Source organism: Centropristis striata, chromosome 20, assembly GCF_030273125.1.
Source record: "Centropristis striata isolate RG_2023a ecotype Rhode Island chromosome 20, C.striata_1.0, whole genome shotgun sequence".
Classification (NCBI taxonomy): Eukaryota; Metazoa; Chordata; class Actinopteri; order Perciformes; family Serranidae; genus Centropristis; species Centropristis striata.
In genome coordinates this window covers 30,124,866-30,152,687 of record NC_081536.1, presented here as the reverse complement: position 1 = coordinate 30,152,687, position 27,822 = coordinate 30,124,866, and the positions used below count along the sequence as shown (strand labels likewise).

General features: G+C 38.9%; 1 protein-coding gene across 1 annotated transcript in view; it reads right to left on the bottom strand.

Moving 5' to 3' along the window:
- Positions 1-27,822, bottom strand: part of piezo1 (piezo-type mechanosensitive ion channel component 1) — an 86,109-nt gene that overhangs the window by 37,047 nt on the left and 21,240 nt on the right. Inside the window, exons 2-16 of the mRNA XM_059359681.1 lie at positions 25,008-25,103; positions 20,387-20,552; positions 20,081-20,222; positions 16,107-16,353; positions 15,208-15,421; positions 8,687-8,858; positions 8,492-8,593; positions 8,319-8,388; positions 7,404-7,510; positions 6,336-6,415; positions 6,062-6,242; positions 5,058-5,163; positions 3,025-3,206; positions 1,862-2,010; positions 1,088-1,246 (exon numbers count right to left, since the gene is read on the bottom strand). Of these exons, the coding sequence (XP_059215664.1) occupies positions 1,088-1,246; positions 1,862-2,010; positions 3,025-3,206; positions 5,058-5,163; positions 6,062-6,242; positions 6,336-6,415; positions 7,404-7,510; positions 8,319-8,388; positions 8,492-8,593; positions 8,687-8,858; positions 15,208-15,421; positions 16,107-16,353; positions 20,081-20,222; positions 20,387-20,552; positions 25,008-25,103 (2,173 nt within the window). The remainder of the gene's footprint in view (positions 1-1,087; positions 1,247-1,861; positions 2,011-3,024; positions 3,207-5,057; positions 5,164-6,061; positions 6,243-6,335; positions 6,416-7,403; positions 7,511-8,318; positions 8,389-8,491; positions 8,594-8,686; positions 8,859-15,207; positions 15,422-16,106; positions 16,354-20,080; positions 20,223-20,386; positions 20,553-25,007; positions 25,104-27,822) is intronic.

Genomic DNA, 27,822 nt, shown 5'->3' with positions numbered 1-27,822 from the left:
CGTAACAAAATATTGGGATTTAATTGTTTTGGCCAATAAGAGAAAATTCTCAGTCTATTCATTTTACCTCTCACATTCACAATTTTACCTCTCACATTCACAATTTTACCTCTAACATTCACAAAAAATACCTCTCACATTCACAAAAAAATACCTCTCACATTCACAAAAAATGTGTAAATGTGAGAGGTGAAATTGTGAATGTGAGAGGTATTCTTTGTGAATGTGAGAGGTGAAATTGTGAATGTGAGAGGTAAAATTGTGAATGTGAGAGGTATTCTTTGTGAATGTGAGAGGTGAAATTGTGAATGTGATAGGTAAAACTGTGAATGTGGGAAGAATGAAATATGGCCTATATGGTCCCTCATAGGATAGCATCTTTTTTTTAAATGTGACAGACAGACAGAGATGGTGAGAGACAGACAGACATCTCACCAGTCTTTTTATTTCTCCACAATGAGAGTCAAACCCACAGACTGACCAACAAAGTATTCAGTCAAACTGAACTGATATCAAACATGTATGAACGACAACAACTGCAGCATTTTATCAAACTTTCAAAAACAACTAGCTTCACTGCTCTCAATGTCTCTGAAGGAAACATTAAAAAAAATTATATAAAGATATTTCGACAACTTTGATATTCCTTAGATCTTCTAGTTTCATAAGATACCAGGATATCTAGAATATTAAAAAAATAGATTTGCAGCATGGTCAGATCAGATCTCTGTATTTCTCTCGTCTCCACCAGAAGACTCAAGACAAATAATAGAGCTGAGTGATTTCATAAGAGGAGGTGGTGTGTTTGGATTTTAGCCGGCAAAAACATTACATTTTGAATTTCCAAAGAATGTGGTTAAGGTCTACTTAATTCATTCCTCCTTTGTTCTCCTAAAGCTGAAAATCTCTTTGCATATGTGTTTTAAATCCCTCTAATCACTAAATCTAAATCCCACCCAGATATTTGGTTTCACCCAGAAAAATGAACTGGAAGATACAGACACTGTTGCTTTAAACGAAGCTGTCTAGCAATATGAAACACATAGTTTTTTAATAAAGACTACTAGGAGGAAGCAGGTTGTCTTACCTGTGTATAGGTGTAACATGCTCCAGGTCTGTTATCCTCATGAAGGGTTTGTGGAAGTAGTGCAGCTGCAGGATACAGGCCAGCAGGAAGAAGCCGGGGATGAGGATACTGCTGAAGAGTTCAGACAGAGCAAAGGTCTCCAGACCGATCGCTGCCAGCCTGCAAGGACGAGAGGAGGGCACAGTGACACGTCAGTGTTTCTTATTCCTAAAACATCCTGCTTTATCTGCTCTGTAGTGCTCTTTGTTATGTTTTGGGGTATCAAGAAATGCTCTCACTGCAATGAAATAGCTCACTGACTACAGTGATATTCAGCTCTCCATTGATATCTAATTCATGCAGAATTATTATTATATGGTAGAAAAAATAATGCATGAGAAAACATATGTAGTTTTTGCCCTTAAACTGGATTTTATCATGGTAGAGCAAAATCCAGTGTATTTGTGTCTTTTTTTAAATAATTTTGTGTGTTTTTTTAAATAATTGTGTGTCTTTTTTGGTAATTGTGTGTCTTTTTTGTCTTTTTGTGTCTTTTTTTAGTAATTTTGTGTCTTTTTTTGGTCATTTTGATACTGCCTCCAGCAATAATTTCCAGTAATTTGAGTTTGAGACCGCTGGGTTAAATTCAAAGCGGCAAAGAACATTTATTAATAGCTTTTTTAAAATCCTGCAAAGCCGTGTGCCTTATTATGTTTTGGCTAAGACTTAGAGATCAAGAGATGAAGAAGTATCAGCAGGACAATAAGACGATCAGTGCTGTGTAAGAGAACGTACTGTTCTTCTGTGAAACCAGTAAAGTTCTTCCAGTATCCAGGGAAGTCTTCAAACTGGTACGTGTAGATGGAGATCAGCACCAGCATGGTGTAGGCTACAACCAGCCACCAGAAGATCTTCAACAGGCGCCTCCACAGGGAGTAGTACACCTAGAGGTGAAAAAAAAAGTATCTGATGTGAGGTTTTTTTTGTTTTGTTTTTTAAACTTAAATTTGATTTCAAATTTTGCAGCTTATACAGACATATATATACATATATATACAAATTCACATTTAGTCTGCTGTTTTTCATTTGTGATCTGCTTAATATTGCATTAAAGTATATACATCAGGTCAAATATGTATAAATGATATGGTGGAACAAAAGTAACACAAACAAACAATAAGTAATTAAATAATAAACTGTGTACATGGAAATAAATCAAATTAAATGAAGTGAAATAAAGTAAAATAAAATAAAGATAAAATTAGATTATTGCATTAATATGGTCATGGCAGGTCTCCATCTGTTAACAAATATATCTTTTTGAAGCCTCAAGGAGTAAGTTATTTGTTCCATGTGATAGATTTCCCAGAGCTTCTCAATCCACATATTGTACGTTGGAGGGTTTTAACCATTTAACAGGAATACATTTAACCCTTAATAGGGCACTCATTGAAATACTTGCAAAGAAAAAAGTTTACGAGATTAAAGTGGCAAATCTATGAGAAAAAAATGTGCAGATTTATGAGATTTAAAGTGGTGAATCTGGGTGAAAAAATTTGATTTTTTTCTCGTAAATCTGTGATTTTTTTTCGCGCATATTTGCTACTTTAACTCTCTTAAATCTGAGACTTTTATTCTTGTAGATTTGCCACTTTCATCTAGTAAATTTGCAACTTTTTTCTCTAAATATTAACTGAAGTTACCAAATATAGTTCTTTGCCCGATAAAGGGTTAAGAGCTGAAATCAGTAATATTTGTAAAAGATATTTCCCCCCCTTCCAGTTATGTAATTTGGTTTTAGTCCAAACATTTCCATCTTGGGATCTTTATTAAAACTTTTCTGGAATACTTTTCCAAGTGCATCAAAAACCCTGATGAGAGTTTTAAATGAACCGAGGCTCTTCTTTAAAAACGATCTATTGTTTTTACTTGCTGGTGTCCAGTCTGTGCTGGTTTACCTGATAGAGGCAGAGGCAGAGCAGGAAGAGCAGCATGTAGATGATTTTGTATCCAACAAGTTTTCCAGCGAAGGAGACCATGATGAACATCCCTCCGCACACGTAGATCCAGTATTTAGCGTAACAGCTCATCACCGAGCCTCCCAGAACCTTCAGCACTGATTCATTAGCAGCTCCCTCCTCTGACCGGGAAGAAGAGGAGAGGTCAAAGGTTAACGAAGATACTTGCATGGTGAGAAAAACAGGGATGGATAGATGTGTTGCACTTAAAGAAGAAGATATTAAATCAGTTGTGTTTGTATTTAAGGCTGGTCGTTTAACATAGGGCTAGGCGATATTTCCATTCACAATTTTACCTCTCACATTAACAATTTTACCTCGGTGAAATTGTGAATGTGAGAGGTAAAATTATAGTAAAATTTGTGTCTTTTTTGGTAATTGTGTGTCTTTTTATAATAATTGTGTGTCTTTTTTAGTAATTTTGTGTATTTTTGGGGTCATTTTGTGTCTTTTTTAAGTAATTTAGTGTTTTTTCAGTCATTTTGTGTCCTTTTTTTTGTAATTTGTGTCTTTTTTTTTTGTCATTTTGTGTCTGTTTTTTGGTCATTTTGTGTCTTTTTTTGGTCATTTTGATACTGCCTCCAGCAGCCCCCAGGTAATTTGAGTTTGAGACCACTGCTTTAAAGTATTAAAGAAATGGCCTCATTCATTATACAATTCTACACAGGTCGAGCTCTTGAAAAAAACAAGTTTTCCAGCCTAAATGACAGAAGAGGTTATGAGTCAGCAGCACAAATTACGACACATAGAGTCATGGAAAAAATTATTAGACCACCCTTGTTTTCTCTAATTTCTTGTTCATTTTAATGCCTGGTACAACTAAAGGTACATTTGTTTGGACAAACATAATGATAACAACAAAAATAACTCATAAGAGTTTAATTCAAGAGCTGATATCTAGACATTTTCCATGGTTTTTCTTGATAGTGATTTTGGTTATTATCAAGAAAACCATGGAAAATGTCTAGATATCAGCTCTAAAATTAAAATCCTATCAACTATTTCTGTTGTTATCATTATATTTGTCCAAACAAATGTACCTTTAGTTGTACCAGGCATTAAAATGAAAAATAAATTGAAGGAAACAAGGATGGTCTAATATTTTTTTCCATGACTGTATTAGCATTGTTCTCTTTTAACCCATTTAAGGCCGGGAAAGCATTACCGCATTTCTACCATTAAAACTGGGGGCGCTGTTGTGTTATTCTACTATTAAAGCGGGGAAAGCGGATACATCGTTTTGTAGTATTTGTAGTTTTTTCCACCTATTTTCTGTCTCTTGGCCAATGAAATGCATCAGAATACATGTGGGAGTGTCGCAATGCATCATGGGACTTTTCCAGAACTTTGAAAACGAAGACGACTAAAGCGGAGGGAGCTCAGATATAACAGCTATAAGCTCTCAAATATATATATATTTTTTAAATTTAATTTCTATCTGCTACAGATGCTGAAAAATCTATTATTTAGTAGGAAGTGTTGACACTTATGTTGAATTTCCAGAAAAACTTCAGGTTTCAGGGGGTTATTTTAAAATCAAAGAGGTTTTACAGGCATTTTTTTACAGGCGTTTTAGACCTAAATGGGTTAAATTTGAAGATAATTCAAAGATCGCAGGTTGAACAGCTCGGCCTGCTCAGCTCTCCTGGCATCTTGTTCTTTTGAATTGTCAGAGTGACCGCCGGTCGACATGTTCGGTCAAACACACAGCGTGAACAGGGTCCACTGTGAGATTTAGTGCAGTGTGGCAGCCTGTTATTTCTCATGTGAACAGTCGAACTACGCCTCTTGAAATGGCTTTGTAGTTGTTGTTTTTTTTGCTGTTTTATTGCTATTGTTGGAATTTCATGGATAACCTAATAAAATGTAATATGAAATAAATAAAATTTTGTGTATATATGCTGTGAATGTGTGTGTGTGTGTGTGTTTGTGTTTGTGTGTGTGTGTGTGTGTGTGTGTGTGTGACCTCTGACCTCCCGTGGAGACCTCCTGTAGTGGTGTGGACATTTTCTTTTTCCGTGTAAAGTTTTCCTTCACTGACTGACGCACTAAGAGCCAGAAGGTTAAAGTAAACAGGAGCTGGAGAGAGAGAGAGATAAAAAGAGAGCGAGAGATGGAAAAACACAGAAAAACACGGAGAGCCATAATTCAGTTCACTGGGTTTATGAAAAGCTGAGAATAAAATGAACCATCACTTGTATCAGTTGTTTAAATCAAAACAACATAAAAAATATATCTATTAAATCTACATGATGATGCAAAAACAGCCACAGAGGAGATTAAAGGGTGTGATTGTTCAGCCAGGAGAGAGTTTATCATCTCCAGTTTTACTGTTTTGTGAAGAAACATGCACTGAACTTGGCTGTGATACTGCAAGTAATCTGGTGCAGCCAGGAGATAAATCTGTATTTTGTCAACAAGGCACACACTGTACTATACGAGGGGCCGTATAGGCCAAAATTCATTCTTCCCTCTCACATTCACAAAAAATACTCTAACATACACAATTTCACCTCTCACATTCACAATTTTATCTCTCACATTCACAAAAAAAATGTGTGTATGTGAGCGGTATTTTCTGTGTATGTGAGAGTTAAATTTTGAACGTGAGAGGTAAAATTGTTAATGTGAGAGGTGAAATTGTGAATGTGAGAGGTAAAATTTTGAACGTGAGAGGTAAAATTGTTAATGTGAGAGGTAAAACTGTATGTGAGAGGTAAAATTGTGAATGTGAGAGGTAAAACTGTATGTGAGAGGTAAAATTGTGAATGTGAGAGGTATTTTTGTGAATGTGAGAGGTAAAATTGTGTATGTGAGAGGTGAAATTGTTAATGTGAGAGGTATTTTTTGTGCATGTGAGAGGGAAGAATGAATTACGGCCTATACGGCTCCTCATACTACTCAGTGAGCTCAGGCCTCATAGTGCCGAGTGGAGAAATGAGCCCCGTGATACCCAGTGTCTATTCTCGGTTCTTACCAAAGCTCCCAGTCTGAGACAGGGGTACTGGGCTCTGTCCAGTCCCAGCTGTCTGAGGCTCATGGTGCCCACAGTGGTGGGCAGTTCTGGCTGAAGCTCCATGGCCCAGACGTACTGCAAACAGCACAGAGCCAGGCCATAAAGCAGGATGAAGGGGGAGCACAGGGTGGCTGCATGCCGTCTGCAAAGCAAGGAATCAATGAATACATTCACCCAGCATGAATGAAAATCAGAATGTCTATAGAGTCGGGATTTGTTCTGTCAATACAGATACCTGGCACGCAGCATCCAGATGAGACACGCCCACAGCAGCAGCACAAAGGTCAGCCAGCTGTGGTATGTGATGCTCCACACCTGCACAGCAACGACACAGCACATATATTATGACCCTGTTTCCATTTAGCAGTCACATGTGGTCTGTGATCCGAACACAAGTGGACAGCTCTAAATACAGGACGCATTGAGATCGGATGTCAAAAACCACATTGGGAGGTGGTTCAGGCCTCATGTGTCCACATTCAGACAGTAGTGAGAACGGGTTTGTGACTCTTGTCCACATTAGGGACCGCCTACTCACCTGCCGCCCCCTGCCCGCGCGATCTGTGTATTTTTTAATGATGAAATAATTACTTGGTTTAATTTTATCCAAAACTTATTAAAACACAAAATGCATTTAAATATGTAAGATTACTGCAAAAACTAACGTCATGCCTCTAAAAACATTAAACATTGAACATTACAGTTTAATCTTGGTTAAGTTAGTTTTACGATCAACAGGATCAAGTCTCTTTTTGTCCTTTCAAAATAAAAGCGTCCGATATCAAAACAGGCTTTTGCACAGTACTACATATATATTTTTTATTATGCGCATGTATGCATGCAGCGATTAATCGATTAATTGATCATTAACGTTATAGTGATGAGGAACTGGAAGCTGCATGTCTGTCAGCTGCACATCTGTAAGCAGCTGTGCTCCATGCAGACATTTCTCAAACTTTATTTTGTAGGCTAAGAAATATTCGTATAGCATCCGGACGATATATGGTTAAAAACAGCAACGCATTTGGCGTTTCTCAAACAGAAATGATGTACGTGTTAATTTACATAGAGTGGGGAAGTGGAATCGGATCACAAGTGGTCACGAGAGCTGTCCACTTGTGTTCGGATCACTCCGACCACATGTTACTGATAAATGGAAACAAGGTCTATGATGCTGCATAGTAACTATCAACATGATAAAAACAGTCTGTGATCATGACTAATTAAGAAAGTTGTGTTCACGGATTAAAAAGCAATGGAAACAGCATTGTGTCAGTTCATAAATGTATAAAATATCAGTTACCATCATGGCTATGAGAGCACAGACGTAGCTCTGCTGCATCACCACCCTTCCCAGCAGGAAGAACGGGCTTTCACTCTGCTGGGGAGCACCGGGGTCACCGCTCTCACCTGGCACGACAACAGGAGGCTCAGTACGCACAACATTACATAACATTACATAACATTACATCAAGACGATCAAGAGATAGGATGTATTCCATATCATCATATCTGACAAGCAAATAAGGTACCTTAAAAGGATCATTCTGGTATATTACAGTTGTCTCTTACTGTATTTGTATAGTTTTTCCCCATCATTTCTATAAGTTCTGCTATCATAACGCATATTATATAAATTATAGCGTCTAGAAAATACAAGCAGTCAGACGTGTTGGAAATACACCATTTATCCTGTTTTTTGGAAGCAAAGCTGAAAATGAGCATCATGTTCCCAGATCTCAGCAGCTAATGTTTTAAATCCAGTGAAAGGAAAAACGTAATTTAGCACCAAATAATCATTTAAGAGGCACTCCTTTGAGGACTAATCTATTTTATTTATTTGAAAGATTAATTTATGTGAGATTATATATTTAGATTATTTTAACAGAAATACATACACAGCATCAATGAGTGACACATTTTACAATATTTAATTTACAGCAGCAGAGTTACTGTATCTTTGATTTAGAATGGTCTGGCCCCATTTCCTCTTTTGACCGTCTGTTTTTACAACCTTTTTATATTTTATAGTTATGCAACAATTGAATTGCTGTTGTGATAATGAATAAAAAAGGTGTGACTACCTATCATGTGAGATATGGCCTCATCAACACTGTGGAATTAATTTGTTATGGACTAAATCCAGAGTTTCCAATGTGGTTACACTGCTTTTTTTAGTTACACAGATTATTTCTGAGAGAAACGGAACACTTGGTACCCAGATCTGGTTGACTCTCTGCAGCCAGAGTTCCTCCTCTGCTGCTCTCTGTGCCCATAGACAGCATGATCTACAACAGAGGAGCACACACAGACACAGACATGTGAATACAGATTTATTAAAGAAATAAAGAAAGGGAATTTGAATGCAGACATAGAGAAACAATTACTTACCTGTGTGTCATCCTCATAGCTGTCTTTCTGTTGATTCCATGATGTTAACTCCACCATCTCCTCCTCTTCTGGTTTCTCCTGTTGCTGATCCTCCTTAACCTGCTGAACACAAAGTAGATATAGATATATAGATAGGTGGATAGGACGATGGACACATTTCAGTCCGTGAATGAATAAATGAAGAAGTATAGATACCTGTTTAGGTGTCCCATGACTTGCTGTCTGAAGAACAGTTGTGGTGACGATGTAGAGGAGGAACAGTATTCCTGGGTTGACGTAAACAGGCCAGTCATGACCAGCGTTTAGGTTGAGGTCATAGGGTGAGGAGCAGTTTCCTGGTATGATGATGTCCTTCAGCCCAAAGATCCTAGACAGGAACAGAGATGGAGAAAGGTGAGAAGTGAGAAAAATAGTTGGAAAATGGGATGTAGTTAAAAAAAGGAAAAATGTATTCTGTTGTGACCAGAGGTATGTACGACGGCGTATTAGGGCCAAGTATGAAAAAAAAATGGACCCCGGAGAGGGAGGTAATATTTTGAGAAAAAAGTGGCAAATTTATGAGATTAAAAGTGGCAAATCTTTGAGAAAAAAGTTGCAGATTTAACAGAAAAAAGTGGCAAATCTACAAGAAGCAAGTGCTGTGAGTCTAACTTCTTATCTTTAGAACTGTATATTGTTTTTTAACCAGGTGCGTTAGCCTTTGGTTTACCGCCCAACCAATCAACATCCAACCAACTATCCAATCAACCAACCAACAAACCAACCAACAAATCAACCAAACAACCAACCATCCAACTATCCAACCAACTATCCAACCAAACAACCAACCAACCAACTATCCAAGCAACTATCCAACCAACCAACCAACCAACCAACCAACTAACTATCCAATCAACCAACGAACAAACCAAGCAAACCAACCAAACCAACCCAACCAAACAACCAACCATCCAACTATCCAACTAACTATCCAACCAAACAACCAACTATCCAACCAAACGACCAACCATGCAACCAACCAACCAACCAACCAACCATCCATCCATCCATCCATCCATCCATCCCAACACACCCGGACCTTACTTCTGTCCTTCACAATAAAATACAGTAGAGTAAATATACAAATGTACTATTTAAGATCGTAGCCCGAGTGTCGTCCAAACGTTCTTACTGCTTTCTCTCATCTTTCGTATTGTAATTAAACATGTAAATCTCCAAGTACATAAATGAAATGTCACATGTAGATTGTTAAATATGTATAAATCAATCATAATTAATATAAATAAATATAATAATTTCTGGAATAGGTCATGTGTACTTGGTCTACCCTCAAGATTTTGTTTGTTTGTTGTCTGGTTCACTATCTTTTAAAGCTTAGTGGATCTGTGTAGTGTAGGTAAAATAACCACACAGCCAAAAACTATTATAACTGTTTACAGAAGTCATAATCATTCCGTCACACCAAATGTAAAAGTACATAATTTCTACAAATTATGAGACATTTTACGTTACAACCTGGATTATTAAATAATTAATTTACGTCCTGAATATACATAAAGGCAGATGGCAATAATTCATTAATAATATAAACAGCAGAAATGTCAAACTGTTTATCTGAATAGATAACATCCAGAGAGACTATAAAACCAAAGGGAAACACTGCTGCTGCGCTGGCAGAGGTAACTGTGTCTGCTTATTATCATTTGGACAGTTTATAAAGGGCAAAAACAGGAGAAACCACACGAGTGCAGACTGATAGCAGCGCTGTCATCATCAGACAGACTTCACATGATGCTTCAGATGACTGAGATAAGATGAAAGTGAGAGTTTGTTTTATTTGCTCACATAGAATGGAAGTGAAAAGGAGGCAAAGTCAGTAATTTACGCAGTCATCGTCTCATTGCAGACAGGGGCGGACTGACCAATAGGAAATTCTGTCAAAGTCCAGAACGGCCGTCCCATGGACCCTGTCTGTGGCCTTTGTGGTTCATCAGGTAAAAAAATCTGATTAGCGATATTAACGTCAAAACAGGGGGTGCAAAAAAATGGGAAAAAGACACAAAACTTGAAAAAAAAACCCACAAGGAAGAGTGTGAGAAATGGTGGAGAAAGGTGGCTGGGAGAAATCGAAAAAAAAAGATGTTCAAATCACTGGAGGCAGAGGGTTTGAAATGACGAAAACTCACTGAACTGTTTAGTAATGAGCAGGACACAAGTATAATAGATGAACGTCCTGTCTTCACCACGATGATGATGATGATGATGATGATGATGATTTGTGCAATTTAGTGCAGTCTAACCTGACGTGTTTGCGGCTGACAGCGTTAATGCCCAAAACACCAAAACCAATAACACAATATGGAAGAAAAAAATAATAATAATAAATAAAATAAATAAAAAAAAAATAAAAAAATATATATATATATAGTCCACAACATTTTAACGGCCAAAGTCACAGCCTGGAACAATGTTTTTTCATAAAAAAGCCCAAAAGTCTGTCTCTACAGAAGGATGTCACAAATCGCAAATGGCTCACACACTGTGAGGAGAGTCACACAGTGTATTGTACAGTGTGTTTGGCGAGTGGATATTTAAACGCCAAACTGAGTATGGGTTGTGGGCCTAAATTTTGGCAAAAGGGTCCCGGGCCTTTTTTTAGTCCCTTTCCGTCCCTGATTGCAGATGCTGAGTGTTGTGAGACTTTCTGCTCTATTATGTCTCAGGTTTCCAAACTGTTCTGTCAGGTACACAGAGTGCGCTCCGTCTCTCTCTACCTTTTCTCCTGCAGTGTTTGCTGTACACAGAATCAGCTATGTGTGGACTGGAGCCAGCGACACTTAGTGGGTTGCCTTTTTCAGTAGCTGTAGGAAATACCAGGCCTGCAGGCTCTTCCTGGCAGTGGACAGGTGTTTGCTGACCTGCTCCAGTTATTTGTAATAACTGGCTGGCTGGCAGCAAGAGGGTGTTCCAGGCTGTGACTTTGGCCGTTAAAATGTTGTGGTGGGCGTGCTTCCGTAAATCTAAAAATATGACCCAATTTTTGTCTTTATATAGGATGAGGTTGTTCTCCTCTCCATAGGTCACTAGACCAGCAACCAGCTGCTGATATGACTATTGGTGCCTGTTGTGGATCTGACCAAAGACTGTTTTCTGTCAGTGCGGCCTGTTCGGGAGGAAATCCAGTCACCATTTACAAGTGGATTTGGAGTGTTACACCACAACAACAACAACAACAACAACAACACAGCATGTTTCAATGGATTCAATCTCTAGTGCTGAGATCCTTTAGAGTATCACATTTAAGTCAGACTTTGTTTGTTGTGATTAAGTCTTTAAATGCCTTAACCCTCTGTAATCTCGGGCTGTTATGTCCTTTAAAAAATCTGTTAAAAATCTTTACCATGTCATGTTGGTATCAGTTTTTTTCAGCGTTACCTCATCTATATGTCCTGAAAATTAATTTTTAACTTTGATTTACTTGATAAAAATTTGGAACCCAAAAGAAACAAAGGAAAACATAAAATCTGATCTTGAAAATTATACTTCAATACACTGAATTTTAAATGTTGCAAATATGAATACAGGTTGCAAATATTACATATAACAGGTAGAATGAGGATAATCTCTAGTTCTATATTTTTATACTAAATATATTTGACATTATCTCGGGTTTTATTTGGCCGAATATAATCCAAAGAAATCTGGCATGGAGTTTCAAGCCAGAACTTTAGAGGGCAGCTGATAACAAGACTCAATGTTGCTTAATTTTTATGTCCTCATGTCATGAAGAAGTAATGTGCTGGTGCTTTCATGGACTCTAGAGGGTTAAACAACTGGACAGCAGATGCCCACTTATTGTTACAGCAGCAGAGAGTTGTTCTTTTGTACTGTACCACAGAACATTTGGGGTTCTTTGATGCTAATTTCCAAGATTTATTTCCGATGAACTGCATGAACCAGTGAATAACTGTCTGTGACACAGGTTATTATCTATATATCATGTTCTGAGTGTAGCCAGAAAAGTAGCATTATAAATTCAATTTTTCCATTTTGCCCCGACTGCCCCACCACAACTGATTACCACCATCTATCACCATCTATCACCATCTATCTCAGCACTCCCCTGAATATGTAGCCATACTAACAGCACCACTCCACACTACATGTAAAATATGAAAGCAATAACATGCAAGCCTATAGGCATGTTATGTGTTTTATCTGTACAGGAGGAAAATGTGGAAAACGCATTTTAATAATGCAGTGGAGACTCTATTGCTCACAGTAAAAAGGTGTTTTACTAATGCCGGGGAAATAAAAAGGAGACCTTCAGGTGGCAAGTTACCCTGAGACACTAATATTATAACCTTCAGCTAGTCTGTTATTACCTCCTAAACTATCCATAACTGGTCAGACTGGCACAGATAACAGAAAATCAGCTTCATGACAATAACAGGACTGACCAACATGTAATAGTAGTAAGGCTCAGGAATGTGTGATAAACTGGTAATTTAACTGAACAGAACCACAACCAGTCAATGAACTTCAATCAATTCAGTAGTCAGCATGCCCATAACTGATAAACTCTGTCCAGTGATTTTCCAGACTTACTGCTTCATCAGTGTGCACAATGTGGAGGGTAAAGTTTTTAATTCCTCTCTCATTACTGTATCACTGAGTTGTTGATTAGGCAGGAATGCTCTAGTGATCAGAAACCTTTACCTGCACGATTAGCCTGCCTTATCAGTCTCACCTGACTTGACCCTTTCTAACCCAAAATATGTGTAATGAGTAAGAGGGAATCACACTTCTTCCAATCCTCTCCTCCTCCTTCAGCACCTTCACTGGCTCACTATCCAGCACTGAATCCACTTCAAGATCCTGCTCATCACCTACAAAGCCCTCAATAACCTCCAACGTCACTCTCCCACCTGCTACCTCAGATCATTATAATTATTATTATTATTTGTGTGTCACCTGTGGAGCCTTTCAGCAGCTGCAGGCCAGATTTTACTACACGTGTTGTTCCCCAAGCGAATAGCGCCATTTGACCATTTGTCTTCACCTCCTTCTACACTCCTCTGGCCTGTCCAGGGTGTACCCCGCTGCTTGGCCAATCAATAATTGGTTTGGGATAATGAATGAATGTTTTGTCTATGAAAAACAATATTGGGTTACCCCACAATGTTAGACACAGTAATGTTAGCTGTGCTTAGTTACTAACAGCTGAGTAAACATATTCATACATTATATTGGAATGCTGCGCTGCTCACTCATCTTTCTGCAATTCAGCTCAACTAGTGAGGTGACAAAGCATCAGCTGCTCGCCAACCATTCCACAAATACCTTTGAGAAGTTACGGTCTCCTCACATTCCTGTAACACACACACACACACACACACACGCACACATACACACACACACACACACACACACACACACACACACACACACACACACGTTCACTTTGTCTTGAAACACACACATTATATTATGCTCCTTCCACTGTTTCTTTTCAATCCACTTCCACCAAGATTCCACACATTGCAAGCAAACTATTAATAGATAGTGATGAAGGAACATGAACTTTACACCCTCTGGACAAATCCTCCACTAAACAGCAAGCAACGTGTGGGAGGAAGGAGCACTTTTATAGGTCGCAGGGGAAAGGGAGAGTGATTCCAGAGGAGTTAACTGTGCCCTGAAGAAGATATGAATAACCTGAATCTCTGGGTTCCATGTAAACACAGAACGAGGGAGTTTCTATCACTCATACTCTGCTATTTACAAGCCCTTCTGCAGAGATGTGGACTCGATTCGAGTCAGACTCAAGTCATGAATTTGGTGACTTTTGACTCGACTTGACAAAATGTAAAGAGACTTGCAACTTGACCTGGACTAATAACTTTTGACTTGAAAAGACTTGCTACTTTCTCCAAAACCCAAAGATTAAAAAGTCTGTTACTAAGGACCGCTCTATCTCTCTTTATATAAATGGCAGCATCCATCCGAAAAAATTTGATCCACGTAATTTTAATTCAAACTGCAGGACAACCAATGAAAAAGAACTGTCAAAAAACGGCACCAGTTGGCAAAAATGGTACCAAAGATAGTTTAGTTTGGGTAAAATAACTACAAAGTGTTAAAAAAACAAATTGCATCATGCAAAACATGCAAAGATTACAGATGGAGACGCAACAACATCCAACTCCGTCCGACATTTGAAGTTGCACAAAGACCGGTAAGTTTTGAATGAATGCTAACGCTAGCTTCTCAGCTAAGTAACTTTGCTAGCAGCATTGCTAAATTAGTGATAAAAAACACACACAGATGTGAGATGAGACAAGACAGGTAAGAAACTGCTGTGGAACTAGTTATAGTGCAATATGCTCTTATGCAGTTGTTTTTTTCCAAATGTGTTAAAGAATTTTCTTGCAAAAAAAAAAAGATTTGACAAATAAATACAGATTTTAAAAGCATACATGATCCGTGTAAGTATTATTACTCTGTTGCTCTTAAAATGACTCAAATCTCAAATTGTAGGACTTAAGACTTGACTTGAGACTTGAGGGCAGAGACTTGAGACTTTCTTGTGACTTGCAAAACAATGACTTGGTCCCACCTCTGCCCTTTGGCATTGAAGCACAATCAGGGATAACTGAGACATTAATGAAATCATCGGAAACTAAAACATCTCGTGGTTTGTGCTGCAGCCTCACCTGGCCCACAGGCTGTGGGGCGGGAACAGGGCCTGGGCCAGCAGACTCTGGTACAGGTACAGACAGACCATGTGACCAGCGGTGAAGAAGCCCACCATCACACACAGCGCGTTGAAACCCAGGTGGCTGATGGGAAGGTGGCACGCCCACCACGTGCACACCGCGATGAAGAGCAGGAAGTAGACGGCTGAGAAGGCCGAGGGGAGAGTGATACCTGGGAGGAGGAGGGAAGAAGTCAGAGATACAGACAGACACATGATCCTTCTTCCCTCTCACATACACAAAAATACCTCTCACATTCACAATTCTACCCGTTAAATTCCCAAAAATGTGTGAATGTGAGAGGTAAAACTGTGAATGTGAGAGGAAAAATTTTGAATGTGAGAGGGAAAATTGTGAATGTGAGAGGGGAAATTTTGAATGTGAGAGGTAAAATTGTGAATGTGAGGTGAAATTGTGAATGTGAGAGGTATTTTTTTGAATGTGAGAGGGATTTTATTGCGTATGTGAGAGGTAAAACTCTGTATGTGAGAGGTAAAATTGTGAATGTGAGAGGTAAAATTGTGAATGTGAGAGGGAAAATTGTGAATGTGAGAGGGAAAATTGTGAATGTGAGAGGAAAAATTTTGAATGTGAGAGGGAAAATTGTGAATGTGAGAAGGGAAATTTTGAATGTGAGAGGGAAAATTGTGAATGTGAGGTGAAATTATGAATGTGAGAGGGATTTTATTGCGAAATTTTGAATGTGAGAGGTAAAATTGTGTATGTGAGAGATAAAACAAAAATCTGAGCACCCAGACCAATGTCTGGACTCTGCTCACGTCTTTCAGCTTCTTGTTCCTGTGCTGTAAAATGATTTAAAAACCTGAGAGAGTATAATGTTGTTACACAGATCCTACCGGCTAACGCCAGCAGGCCGATGGCCAAGATTCTCCCCAGGTCTCGTAGCACTTTTCGGGCTTTGGCCTTCAGACGCTCGGCCAGCTGTTTGGCTTTGGTCACTGTGGACGGCTCCTCGTCAGGGTCGCCAGGTAACGACCTTTCTTCTTCATCCTCATCTTCCTCTCCTGATGCTTCTTCTTCCTCCTCCTCCTCATTCTCCTCCTCTTCTTCTTCTGTGCTTTCTTCTGATGGGTCATCATCAAGCTTAAGTGGGAAAGGGATAAAACTTGTAATAATTACTATTATAACAGTACAGTAGAGTCATACAATTAAATTGCAGTTATGTAGGTTTTCTTAAGTTACAGACAGTTTCATTCAGGAGCTTAAAGTACCTCCTGTTGGAACTAGGAAAAACTTGTAAGAGTGAATCTATTAATGGGTCCCTGGTGCACAGAAGGTTCTCTGTATCAGCCTGCACTGCACTGCATCGCGACTGTTACATTTTACAGCCATCCTAGAGGCCTTTTCATCATGTTCTCTCCATTTAAGGCCACCCAGAAGGGCACCAGGTCATGTTTTCAACACTAAAAGGACATCCCCTGAAGGGCACTTAATCCTGTTCGCTCCATTTAAGGACAGCCGAGAGGTGCTTTATCATGTTTCCTCTCCTCGAAGGGCACCGTAGAGGCACTTCATCATATTTTCTCCATTCATTAATTCATTATCTTTGATCTATTAATACATTTTCTTTAACAGCTGATCTGAAATCGGGTCACAGGGCGCACGAGCCAATCCCAGCTGACATTGGGTGAGACGGGGGTACACCTGGACAGTTAGATAGAGATACATAGAGACAGACAACTATTCACGCATTCTTTCACACCTATGGGGTGGCTGTGGCTCAGTTGGTAGAGCGTTCGCCTAGTAAACGGAAGGCTGGTGGTTCAATCCCTGACCATGGCAGCTACATGTCAAGTATGTAGAGCATGAGCAAGATACTGAACCACAAATTGCTCCCGATGCTGCGTTTATCGGTGTGTGAATGAGGTGGCATCAGTGGCTCGGCCACCAGTATGAATCTGTTTTTGAATGAGCGTAGTGTTTAGTGTAAAGCGGTTTGGATAAAAGCGCTATATAAGTGCAACCCATTTACCATTTAAACCCAAGTTGCATGCCTTTGGACTTTGGAGGAAGAGAACCCACACTGACATGAGGAGAACATGCAAACTCCACAAAGAAGAGCAGCAGGCCGTAGTCGAACTGGCGACCCTCTACATTACCATGTAGCCACTTGTTTGGAACCGAAAGATCTGAACAACTAAAATCTACCACGGTTTCAAGGTATCAAGCTTCCTTGAATAGCAGCCATTTTTTAAAAAGGTTGACATGGGAAGAACATGCAAACTCCACATAAAAGAGCGACAAGAGCCCTTATTTGTGGCAGACCATTGCTGCCTTTTGGGGGGCGGTAGAACCCTTGTGGTCCGAGTGTTAAAGGAAACTGGACACTTCTAGCTTTGTATCGTGTCTGCAGAGGACGAGGCCGTTCAGAGGGCCAAGGGGAAATCTGGGCGATCTGGCTTGGGGTCAGGGGAAGAAACCAACTGGAAATGTGGAAGATCTGGCTGGACAAAGATCTGATGATCTGGGAGATGTTTCTGGGTGTCACAGGGACGACCAACTGGAAGCCTGGGAGTTCAGTCTACAGAGTGTAGACCAGTCACTTCCAGTCTGGTGTGCAGTCTGAGGGCAGGCCAGGGTGCAGCTGGTGACTGGATGTTAGCAGGCTGGAGGAATTTAGCTGATTTGAGGTGCAAGATGGAGGCTGGCAGGCTGGGAATCAGAGGCTTGAGTGATGGACAAGTAATCTGCCGATCAATGTTGGTGATTTGCTAGACAAGGCTGGGAAAAGACAATTCCCAGGGTCCCGGTGATGAAGCGGCCTCCTTGTGCTCAATACGGGTATTTGGGCAGTGGTTTCCAGGGCAATGAACGCTGAGAATCACCTTATCAAATTTATCTCTGTCCACAAAGAATCTGCTGCATGTCTGGCCATGTTTGGACAGTCCAACTCAGGAAATGCAGGAGTGAGCCCAAACACAGAGGATACGTTCAGTGATTTATTGTTAAAGTGAGTGCCAGTCTGGGTTTTTAGTATCAATTCTGTTGGATTCTTCTTTATTGCATATGGAAATGCTTATGTCTAAAGCCCTTTACATACTCTAAAAAGAGCAGAGAAATTTGTTCTTGTTCTCGAGGTTGCAAGAACAAGAAAAAAGTTCCTTCTGGCCAGGACATTTTATACATGTCCAAACTCCTCTGCAGAACTCAAATTTAAATTTCTGAACAAAATGACGTTATTCTATTCTTGCAGCCCTGGGAGAAAGAACAAATTTCTCTGTTCTTGCGAAGTAGCCTTAAGTCTAAGTGTATGGAAAGATGAATAGGACCCCTGCTCCTATACACACTGTTTATATCACACTGCTTATACAGCATATGTCTTGTTTATGTGAGATGGCAGCAGCCCAGGGGAGCAACAGTACGCTTAACACAAACAGATTTTTCCACTTTTTTACTACATGTTCTCACTCTGCAACATTAATAACAGCTTGCATATAAAAACCCAAAGGGTAGTCTGATATCCATGTAAACACAGTATATGTAATTACTAGCAAAACACTTGTGATATGCAGTAACAGGTGGCAAAGATCTCGTGTTTCTTATCACAGAGTCAGGAATGTCACAGGAGGTCGAGCTCCGACGAAATGTGACTTGACTGCTGTGTGTGAAAGTATCCAGTCAGACAAAGGTGAGGGTATTTTACTTGGGGATTCCACTGGATTATGAATATGATAAAAACATTTTTTTAAAACAACTGATTATTACGGTTTTCATTAATACCGTACACTACAGGAGGCGTAATCGAAGGCACGGCTTGACGTAAGCCTGGGTGTGACATTACATACAGCTCAGAACTTAATGTTACGTCCAAATTACACACGCACACACACACACACACACACACACACACACCTGTATCAACATTAATTCCCAATAATAATAATAATCCTTTCAACATTTCATCACTCAACTTTGTAACGTGAATATGCATAGAATTGGTCACACACACAAAAAAGGAGTCAACCATTTGATCATACTTCATGAAGATATCGGCTTATTGCAAGAAACTTCTCTCTGAATCATTAAAATCAGTTAAATGCAATAACTTGTTCTAAGATAACTCCAACACATTGTGTTGTTGTTTACATATAGCTAACATTAGCTTGGTAATATATAGCTAACATTAGCTTGTTTAAAAGCTAATATTAGCTTGGTAACATATAGCTAACATTAGCTTGGTAACCTATAGCTAACATGAACTTGTTTACATATAGCTGACATTAGCCTGTTAAAATATAGCTAACATTAGCTTGTTAACATAGCCTATAGCTAACATAACTTGCTAACAAATAGCTAATATTAGCTTGGTAACATATAGCTAACATGAGCTTGTGTCATTTAGTTAGTGTATCACTCATTTTGTTATTTTGATGTGGGATTTGTTTTAAAAAATCTTAACTTAACTTAAAGATATTTTTTGGCCATTTTTGGCCTTTTTTGATAGAGACAGAGTGAAGGGCGAGACAGAGGGGCAGACATGCGGGAAAGGGCTCCGAGTCGGATTTGAACCCGGACCGGACAAGGACAATGCCTCTATGATACGCGCTCTACCAGGTATGCCACCGCAAACACCCCAGTGAAATATACTGTCAGTTATATGCGTTATTTTGAACATTTTATTTTTGAACCTCAGAGAAAAAAGGGATTCTCTTTAATTTGTTTAAGTTAAGAGAAAAAATATTTTGTAGTTTTTATATATATTTATATTTGTTTGTGTTTTGCAGTTACACCCTACCTCAGAAATGTTGTGTTTATTGTCTGAGAAATAATTAAGTCATTTTTCTCCCACAAACACACACACTTGACTCACCGATGTGATGTTGGCAGCAGCAACCATCTCTCTGTTCCTGACCAATCGGCTGCAGAGGATGATTGTTACCAAGGTAACTATACACACACCCAGGTCGGGACAGAGGAGGCGTAACACACTCCAAGGATCGTCCAGGGGAAGTCTACGAGACACGGCGGGAAGGTAGAAAAGGTCAACCATTTTCCCATCTACAAACACCTGCATGTTCATACATATAATAATTCCTAGAATTTAAAAAAATCAATATTTTCACTTTAGAGGACAACACCTTTTCCCTCAATAGTCCTGACTGACACAGTCACATACCTGGACAGTCCTATATGTCTGGTGATGGTGTCCCATTGTGAACAGTTGTCACCTATGGCGACGTTGAGAGGAGGGTATGTGTATAGAACTGTCTGAAAGCAGATGTGAGCCAGTACAAAGAGTAGACTGGTGCCAAATACTGCTCTGATGAACCGTCCAGTGTGACCTGCAAGACACAGAGACAGAAGGAGAACAGAGTTCAGTACAAACAATGCAACAAAACAAATCAGTCCAATTCAAATCGGTGTAAAACACAGAAAATGACAGCATTCGTGTATGTTATAAATCCTCTTGCTAACCGTGTCACCAGCATCATAAATCTGACTTTGCAAATAACACTGCATGTTCTTTCCTGTTTAAGCCTAAATCTGAGTTCAGTCATACAGCTACTGTACTTTACATGTGTTTCTGGTAAGTGATAACTCTGATAGTTGTACGACATAAAATGCCAAAGATAGAACACTATACAATTAATACATTCTGTACCATGTGACAACAACACCATCTAGTGTCCACGGATGGTGAATTTATAGGAATATTAAATTAGATTCTCTCAGGGCCGATTTCACAAAATAATTGCATGGCATTTGGGCACGCTAAAGGTGTGCAAATGAGACAAAACGAAACTGTACACTCCACAAAACACACCTCTAACCGTGCTGCCAAGCCAATAGCGTCTCAGTGATTCTGTGCCATTTGTACATATTTAAATGAGGCAATGTGCATACATATGGAGCAAATTTGGCCTATTTCGATGGAAATAAACTTCATTGCAAAGACTTTATATATACACACTTTGGTCCTGGTCTTTTTCTAAACATATCATTTAAAGAAAGAAGTACAAAGTAGCCAGAATTACTTTATTTCCACTGTCAAACAAAATCAAAAGGGAAACAACAGCCTCTCACCATCAACATTGACTTTTCTCTTGCTAAGACTGCTGCAATTGGCCATGAAATGTGTCGATATTAATTCCAAATTTCGTGTATGAGACGGATTCATTCACTACTTAGTTACACCCAGTTTTTTCACGTTCTGGCTGGTGGGACTGAAATCCCCTCCGACAAGGAAAACCAAGTATGGGAGTCTTATCCATAATGTATATGTGTAGAATTGAATATTTGAACACATGCCAGTTGATGAGTAATCTCCAACTCTTAACTTAAACTGTCTCTTTATTCCCCCTAAGAGTCCAACAGTGCTGCTTCTTATTAGTCACTTTATCCCCCCCCTGTGTATGTGTGTGTGCACATGTCAGGGCTTTGGCAGGCCAGCGGGTTTTCCGTTAGGGGAACTCCCCCTTTGCTCTCTCCTCCACTTTCTCTTCCTCTCTCTTCAAATCTTCTCCCACCAAAATAAAAGCCTCTCTAGGTATGTTGATGATAAGATCAGAAAGAGAGTGGAAAATAAGTTAGAAACAAATCTATGACTTTATATCCAACAACAACTGGGATCACAATATCAGTTTAATTTCAACTTGTCAAAACCCTTCCTAAAAAGGGTCCGTCCAACCTCCTACAAAATATTCCCCGGCAATGAATCCTGCAGTCTCACTTACAACTTTTAGTATCTTGGAAGGGGAGGAGTGTCCGAATGGAACGACTTATCCACAGGGGTGCCTCAAGGGTCAGTGCTAGGTCCCCTCATGTTGATGATGATACCCAGCTATTCCTGTCCTTTCCGTCGGACAACCTCACAGTCTCGGCTCAGATCTCTGCTTGCCTTGCCTATATCTCTACATGGCTGAAAGAATGCCACCATCAGCTTAACCTCTCTAAAACAGAGCTCATTATCATCCCAACCAATCAGCAAATCAAGTCAATTTCCCCTGTACAATGTCCGGAAGATTCAGCCCTACCTGGCTGAGCATGCAGAACCACTCCCGGTCCAGTGACGTGTGTTTTCACGTATCAACTACTGCAGCTCCCTACTGGCAGGTGTCCATGCATGCACTTTCAAGCCTCTGCATTTGATCCAGAATGCAGCTGCCGCATCTAGTCTTCAACCAGCCCAAAAGAGCACATGTCACCCCACTGGATATATCCATGCACTGGCTCCCAGTTACTGCCAGCATCAAATTCAAACCCTGGCACTCATTCACAAAACAGAAACTAGAACACTTCCCATCTACCTGAACTTCTTTATTCAGGTCCACAAACCCTCCCGCTCACTACACTGGGACAAGTTACCGAACTCATCGAGTCTGCAGAGTTCCTCTTAATTGTAAAGAAGAGACTAAAGACCCAGCTCTTTACTGAACACCTTACAGACTTCTTTTTGCAACCTGTGGTGTTGCCCCCTGCTGGCCATTAGAAAGAATTTTAAAGGCACATCCACATTGGCTTCACAGTTCAGGCCCAGAAGTTGAAAACAACAAGAATGAGCTGATCCCTTCTGTTCTGGTTCACTTCTGCTGAAGGCAACCCTGGCTGACTAGTGTGACGGAGGCATACATTAAGATAAAAAAAAAACTCCTCCACAGAAGGCATGCTTTCTCTCTAATGCGACAACCTCATCTCTCCCTCGAGGGTTTGTTACCTCCCCTGGTGCATGAGGTTGTGCCAGGGTTTGTACCAGCTGGGCCAGGTGGAGTCATTCATGTACTTTAGTAAACCACATTTGTACCCAGAGAGTGTCTGAAGGAAGTCTCTGTGTAGTTTTAAATAACTGTCTTCTACTTAGTCTGAGTTATTTCACATGGACATATACATATACCAGGGTTTGTACACTTTAGCAGTGGTCAAATTCAAGCATTTTTCACAGACTTTCAAGGTCCATTTTCAAGCTTTTCCAGTATCTTACACCTGTTATAAATTGCATGTTTTAGATGAGTACTTACATACTAAAAGGTGGAGATTTCACTTAACCATACCAACAGTGATGGTGTTACACTTTTAGGAGGAACGGTCTTCATTTCAGATAGGCTACTCATTATTTTTTACATTGAACGTGTGATTAGCTATTGTCTATAGATGGATATAGTCAGATTGCAAGAGAAATACAGTAAGAATTTCAAGAATTTACAAGCACTTTATCCAAAATCCAAGCACCTTTTAAGCCTTGGAAATACAACATTACGAACCCGTACAAACCCTGATTTACACACTTCACAAATCTCATCATCAGACGGTGGTGTTAGACCTGGGCGTACGGCCCCAAATGTTTAATGAATGGCTCCAGATCTCAAAACAAATACATGCTTTTTGTGTGAGCATGCAAAAGAGTACTAATACTAATTACTAACAAATACCATTTTTTTTGGTATTCAACATCACACTCATAATAAATCTGGAAAGAAAACAACAGTTTTTGATTAGGATGTGTTCTTTAAAAAAAGCATCATAGTGAGTGTTTTTATGTGGGGTGGGGGGTCTCAGAGGTCTGACCACAGCCCCCAATGCCCTCAAATCTTAAAAATGCCCCTCTTGTCAGCCGAGGAATACACAACATTTGCTGTTTGTGGCCAAACGACAAACTGGAAACATATTCCAGCACTCTAATTTGTTGACATATGGAAAACATATTTTTAGCACTGTGTGATGAAGCAGGAGAGCAAGCTCCAAGAAAAATAGGAAAAGAAAATGCTCCGTCACAAGCACTGGTGAGAGGTGTGCACACAACTGTGACCTATGAGCCTATAATTCATTCTTCCCTCTCACATACACAGAAAAATACCTCTCACATTCACAATTTTACCCCTCAAATACACACATATTTTGTGAATATGAGAAGTTAAATTGTGTACGTGAGGTCAATATGTGAAGGTGAGAGATAAAACTGTGAATGTGAGAGGTAAAATTGTGAATGTGAGAGGTAAAATTGTTAATGTCAGAGGTAAAATTGTAAATGTGAGAGGTAAAATTGTTAATGTGAGAGGTAAAACTGTGTATGTGAGAGGTAAAATTGTGTATGTGAGAGGTAAAACTGTGTATGTGAGAGGTAAAACTGTGTATGTGAGGTAAAATTGTTAATGTGAGAGGTAAAACTGTGTATGTGAGAGGTAAAATTGTGTATGTGAGAGGTAAAACTGTGTATGTGAGGTAAAATTGTTAATGTGAGAGGTAAAATTGTGAATGAGAGGTAAAATTGTTAATGTGAGAGGTGAATGTGTGTATGTGAGAGGTAAATTGGTATATGTGAGAGGTAAAATTGTGAATGTGAGAGGTATTTTTTGTGTATGTGAGAGGGAAAAATAAATTATTATGTACTATACGGCCCCTCATCGTGTTCCCTTCATACACTCTTCAATTTAAAGTTTCTTGTTTTATGAGGTATATTGATTTGGTTTAATAATGGGGAAATTTCATCATGTAACAAGATAACGTCATGTGTTGTAACATTTAGAAAATCTTGTTAAAACAGAGTAATTTGTGATAAACTTTTAAAAATGTCTTGTTTTTATGTTATAGCTTTATTAAGATTAGACCTTAAACTCATATCGGCTAATATCCAAACATACACACCACGGCTGAGAATAAACACCAGAGGAAGTTGAGTACAGAACAGAGCACAGACAAACTGAAGTCACAGAGATTGAAATCACATTTATTTTGTGGAGGAAAAACAATTGTGTGGGTGTAAATGCGAAAGACATCCAACATGCAATCACAGCTGATCTTACCTCTGATAGTGTGCTTGTTGGGACATAAGAACCAGGGCAGCAGCAGCAGGTAGAGGAAGTAAACCAGCGACAGAACGTTGTAGCGGAAAAGAGAAGCTGCAAAGACAAGAAACAACAGATTAAAATATGTTTGATAAAACTTGATTCAGGAACATAATAGGGCTGGGCGATATGGCCCTAAAAGATTATCACAGTATTTCAGGGTATTTTTGTGGTAATGATTCTTGATGATATTACAAAATACTGAAAAATATATAGAAAATATGATTTTTTAGTCTGTATAAATAAATAATAAACATTCAACTAAATAAAAATCAATCATTAATCTAAAATGTAGTGCAAAGTGGGCAGTCCGTGGACTTGGATTAATAAAAGTAATTAAATCTTAAATATTAGGTGCAAATTATCAAACAGTTGCCAGATACAAAAAAATACTCTTGAGTATTAGCAAATAATAATAAAAAAACAACAACTAGGGGGTCCGGGGCATGCACCCTGGAGAATTATTTTTCATAAAAGCCTAAATTTGGTGCCTCTCACACATTCGAATGCCACTATTCCATCATATACACTGATCTAAATCATTGCATATTTTATTGAAATATTGTAAAGGAGAATAAAGGTTCTTAAGGTTATTTGATAATGAGTTTAATTGATAATGATTTTGGTTATTGTAAAAAAAAACCCATGGAAGATGTCTAGATATTAGCTCTTAAATTAAACTCTTATGAGCTATTTTTGTTTTTATCATTATATTTGTCCACACAAATGTACCTTTAGTTGTACCAGGCATTAAAATGAACAATACATTGAAGAAAAAGGGTCGTCTTATAATTTTTTCCATGACTGTAGATTGGATATCTGACAATAAAAAGATGAAATTTGAACATTCGTCATTTTTAAAAATCCAAAAGACTAAAAAATTATGAAATTGTTTCCATATTTCTTATGTTCCAACAATTGTTGGAACATAAGAAATTCAATTCACTATGAATTCTGAACAAAAGTGCATAAGAAACTGGACAAAACTGGCAAATGATGACTTTATTAAAAGCCATACGGTCCCCTGAGTGAGTCTGTCTATCAAACAATGTGTTTCATTTAATTTCAGCTCCAGATCCAACAGAGAGTTCTGCTCCAACAGGAGAAACTTCAGCAGCTGTCTCTCTCTCTCTCTCTGCACCAACACAGAGAGGGATTTTATGAGGTGTTTCTGGCTTGAAAGAATTAAGACGGTTTCCCAATATTACGACCTTAAAATCAAGACCGTGTGCGGACCTTCTCCCCCTCCGTTAAACACACGCAGCGATAATCACCAGCTCACCTCGGGTTAGTGTCTGGATTAATGTCAGCCTGATGAGGTGAGAGGTTTACCAGGCACACTGTGGACTGGCTGTTAATTCACAGCTTCATGGTTAAATTAAAAACCAACACGAGACACGCGAGACTTCTTGTGAAAACACACAGACACAATCCTTCAAACACAAGTGAATATGTTAACCCTCTGGAGTCTCCAAAAGCTCCAAATCCAGACTTCTTCTTCACATCCAGACTAGAAAACAAAGCAGCGTGGAGCCCTACTGTAAATTTACCTCTAAAGTTCTGGCTGTAAACTCCATGAGGCCAGTTTCAGTTTGATGATGATATACCAAGTAAAACTGGAGACAAGCTCAAATATTTTTAGTATAAAATGATAGAACTGGATGGAACCCTCTTATATGTTAGATTTGACACCTTTGTTCACATTTGCAACATTTATAATTCTTTATGATAGTGTTTTCAAAGTAAAAAAAAGATTCAAAATCACATTTTATGTTGGACTAAAGGACTAAAAAAGACACAAAATGACTAAAAAAAGACACAAAATGACCAAAAAAAAACACAAAATGACCAAAAAAGACAGAAGACACAAAATAACTAAAAAACACAAAACAGACACAAAAAGACAAAAAATGGCACAAAATGACTAAAAAAAGACACAGAACGACTAAAAAAAGACACAAATAATAAATAAAAAACAGAATAGCCAAACAGACAAAATAGCCCAAGACTCCGTAGAGTTAACTCCTCGGCAGATATATGCTGGTTTTTCTTCTTATCAGATGCAATTTTAACGCTAGAGATAAGAAACTGATGAGATGGATGATGTTAATCATCAGTAGTATCCAGTTCAGTGCAGTGAGGGCGTTTCTTGAGTCTCGACCTCACTGTATAAAATAACCTGCTGTGACCTCTAGGATAATCACAGACTCATGAAACTTTACAACCACAAACTAGAGACCTAGAGCGTTCAGAGGATGTGCAGCGTTTCTAGGTATGTTGACAATAAGGGGGTTACTCTGCAGTTTGAAGAACAGAAGTGCTCGTCATCCAATCGCTGAAAATACAGAAATCTCCAAAAGTTTTTGAACTCAGATCACAGCATGTATTCTTCTATGTTGTTCCAAAGGTCTTGGTACATTGATGTGATATTCTGGAGGGTTTTTATGACCTGTTTTAATCCATTCTCGATATGAATAAAATTGCATTACAAATGGATAATTTCATATATATGAGCGAGATAAATCAATGATAAATATACAATTCATTAAGTAAAAATAGTTCATAAAAAAAGACAACAACAATATATGAATGTGTTAGATGCAATATTGTGTGAATGTGTGCCTACACATACATACATACATACACACACATACACACACACACACACAGACACACAGACACACAGATATATACACACATACATACACACACACACACACACACACACACACACACACATATATATATATATATACACATACACACACATATA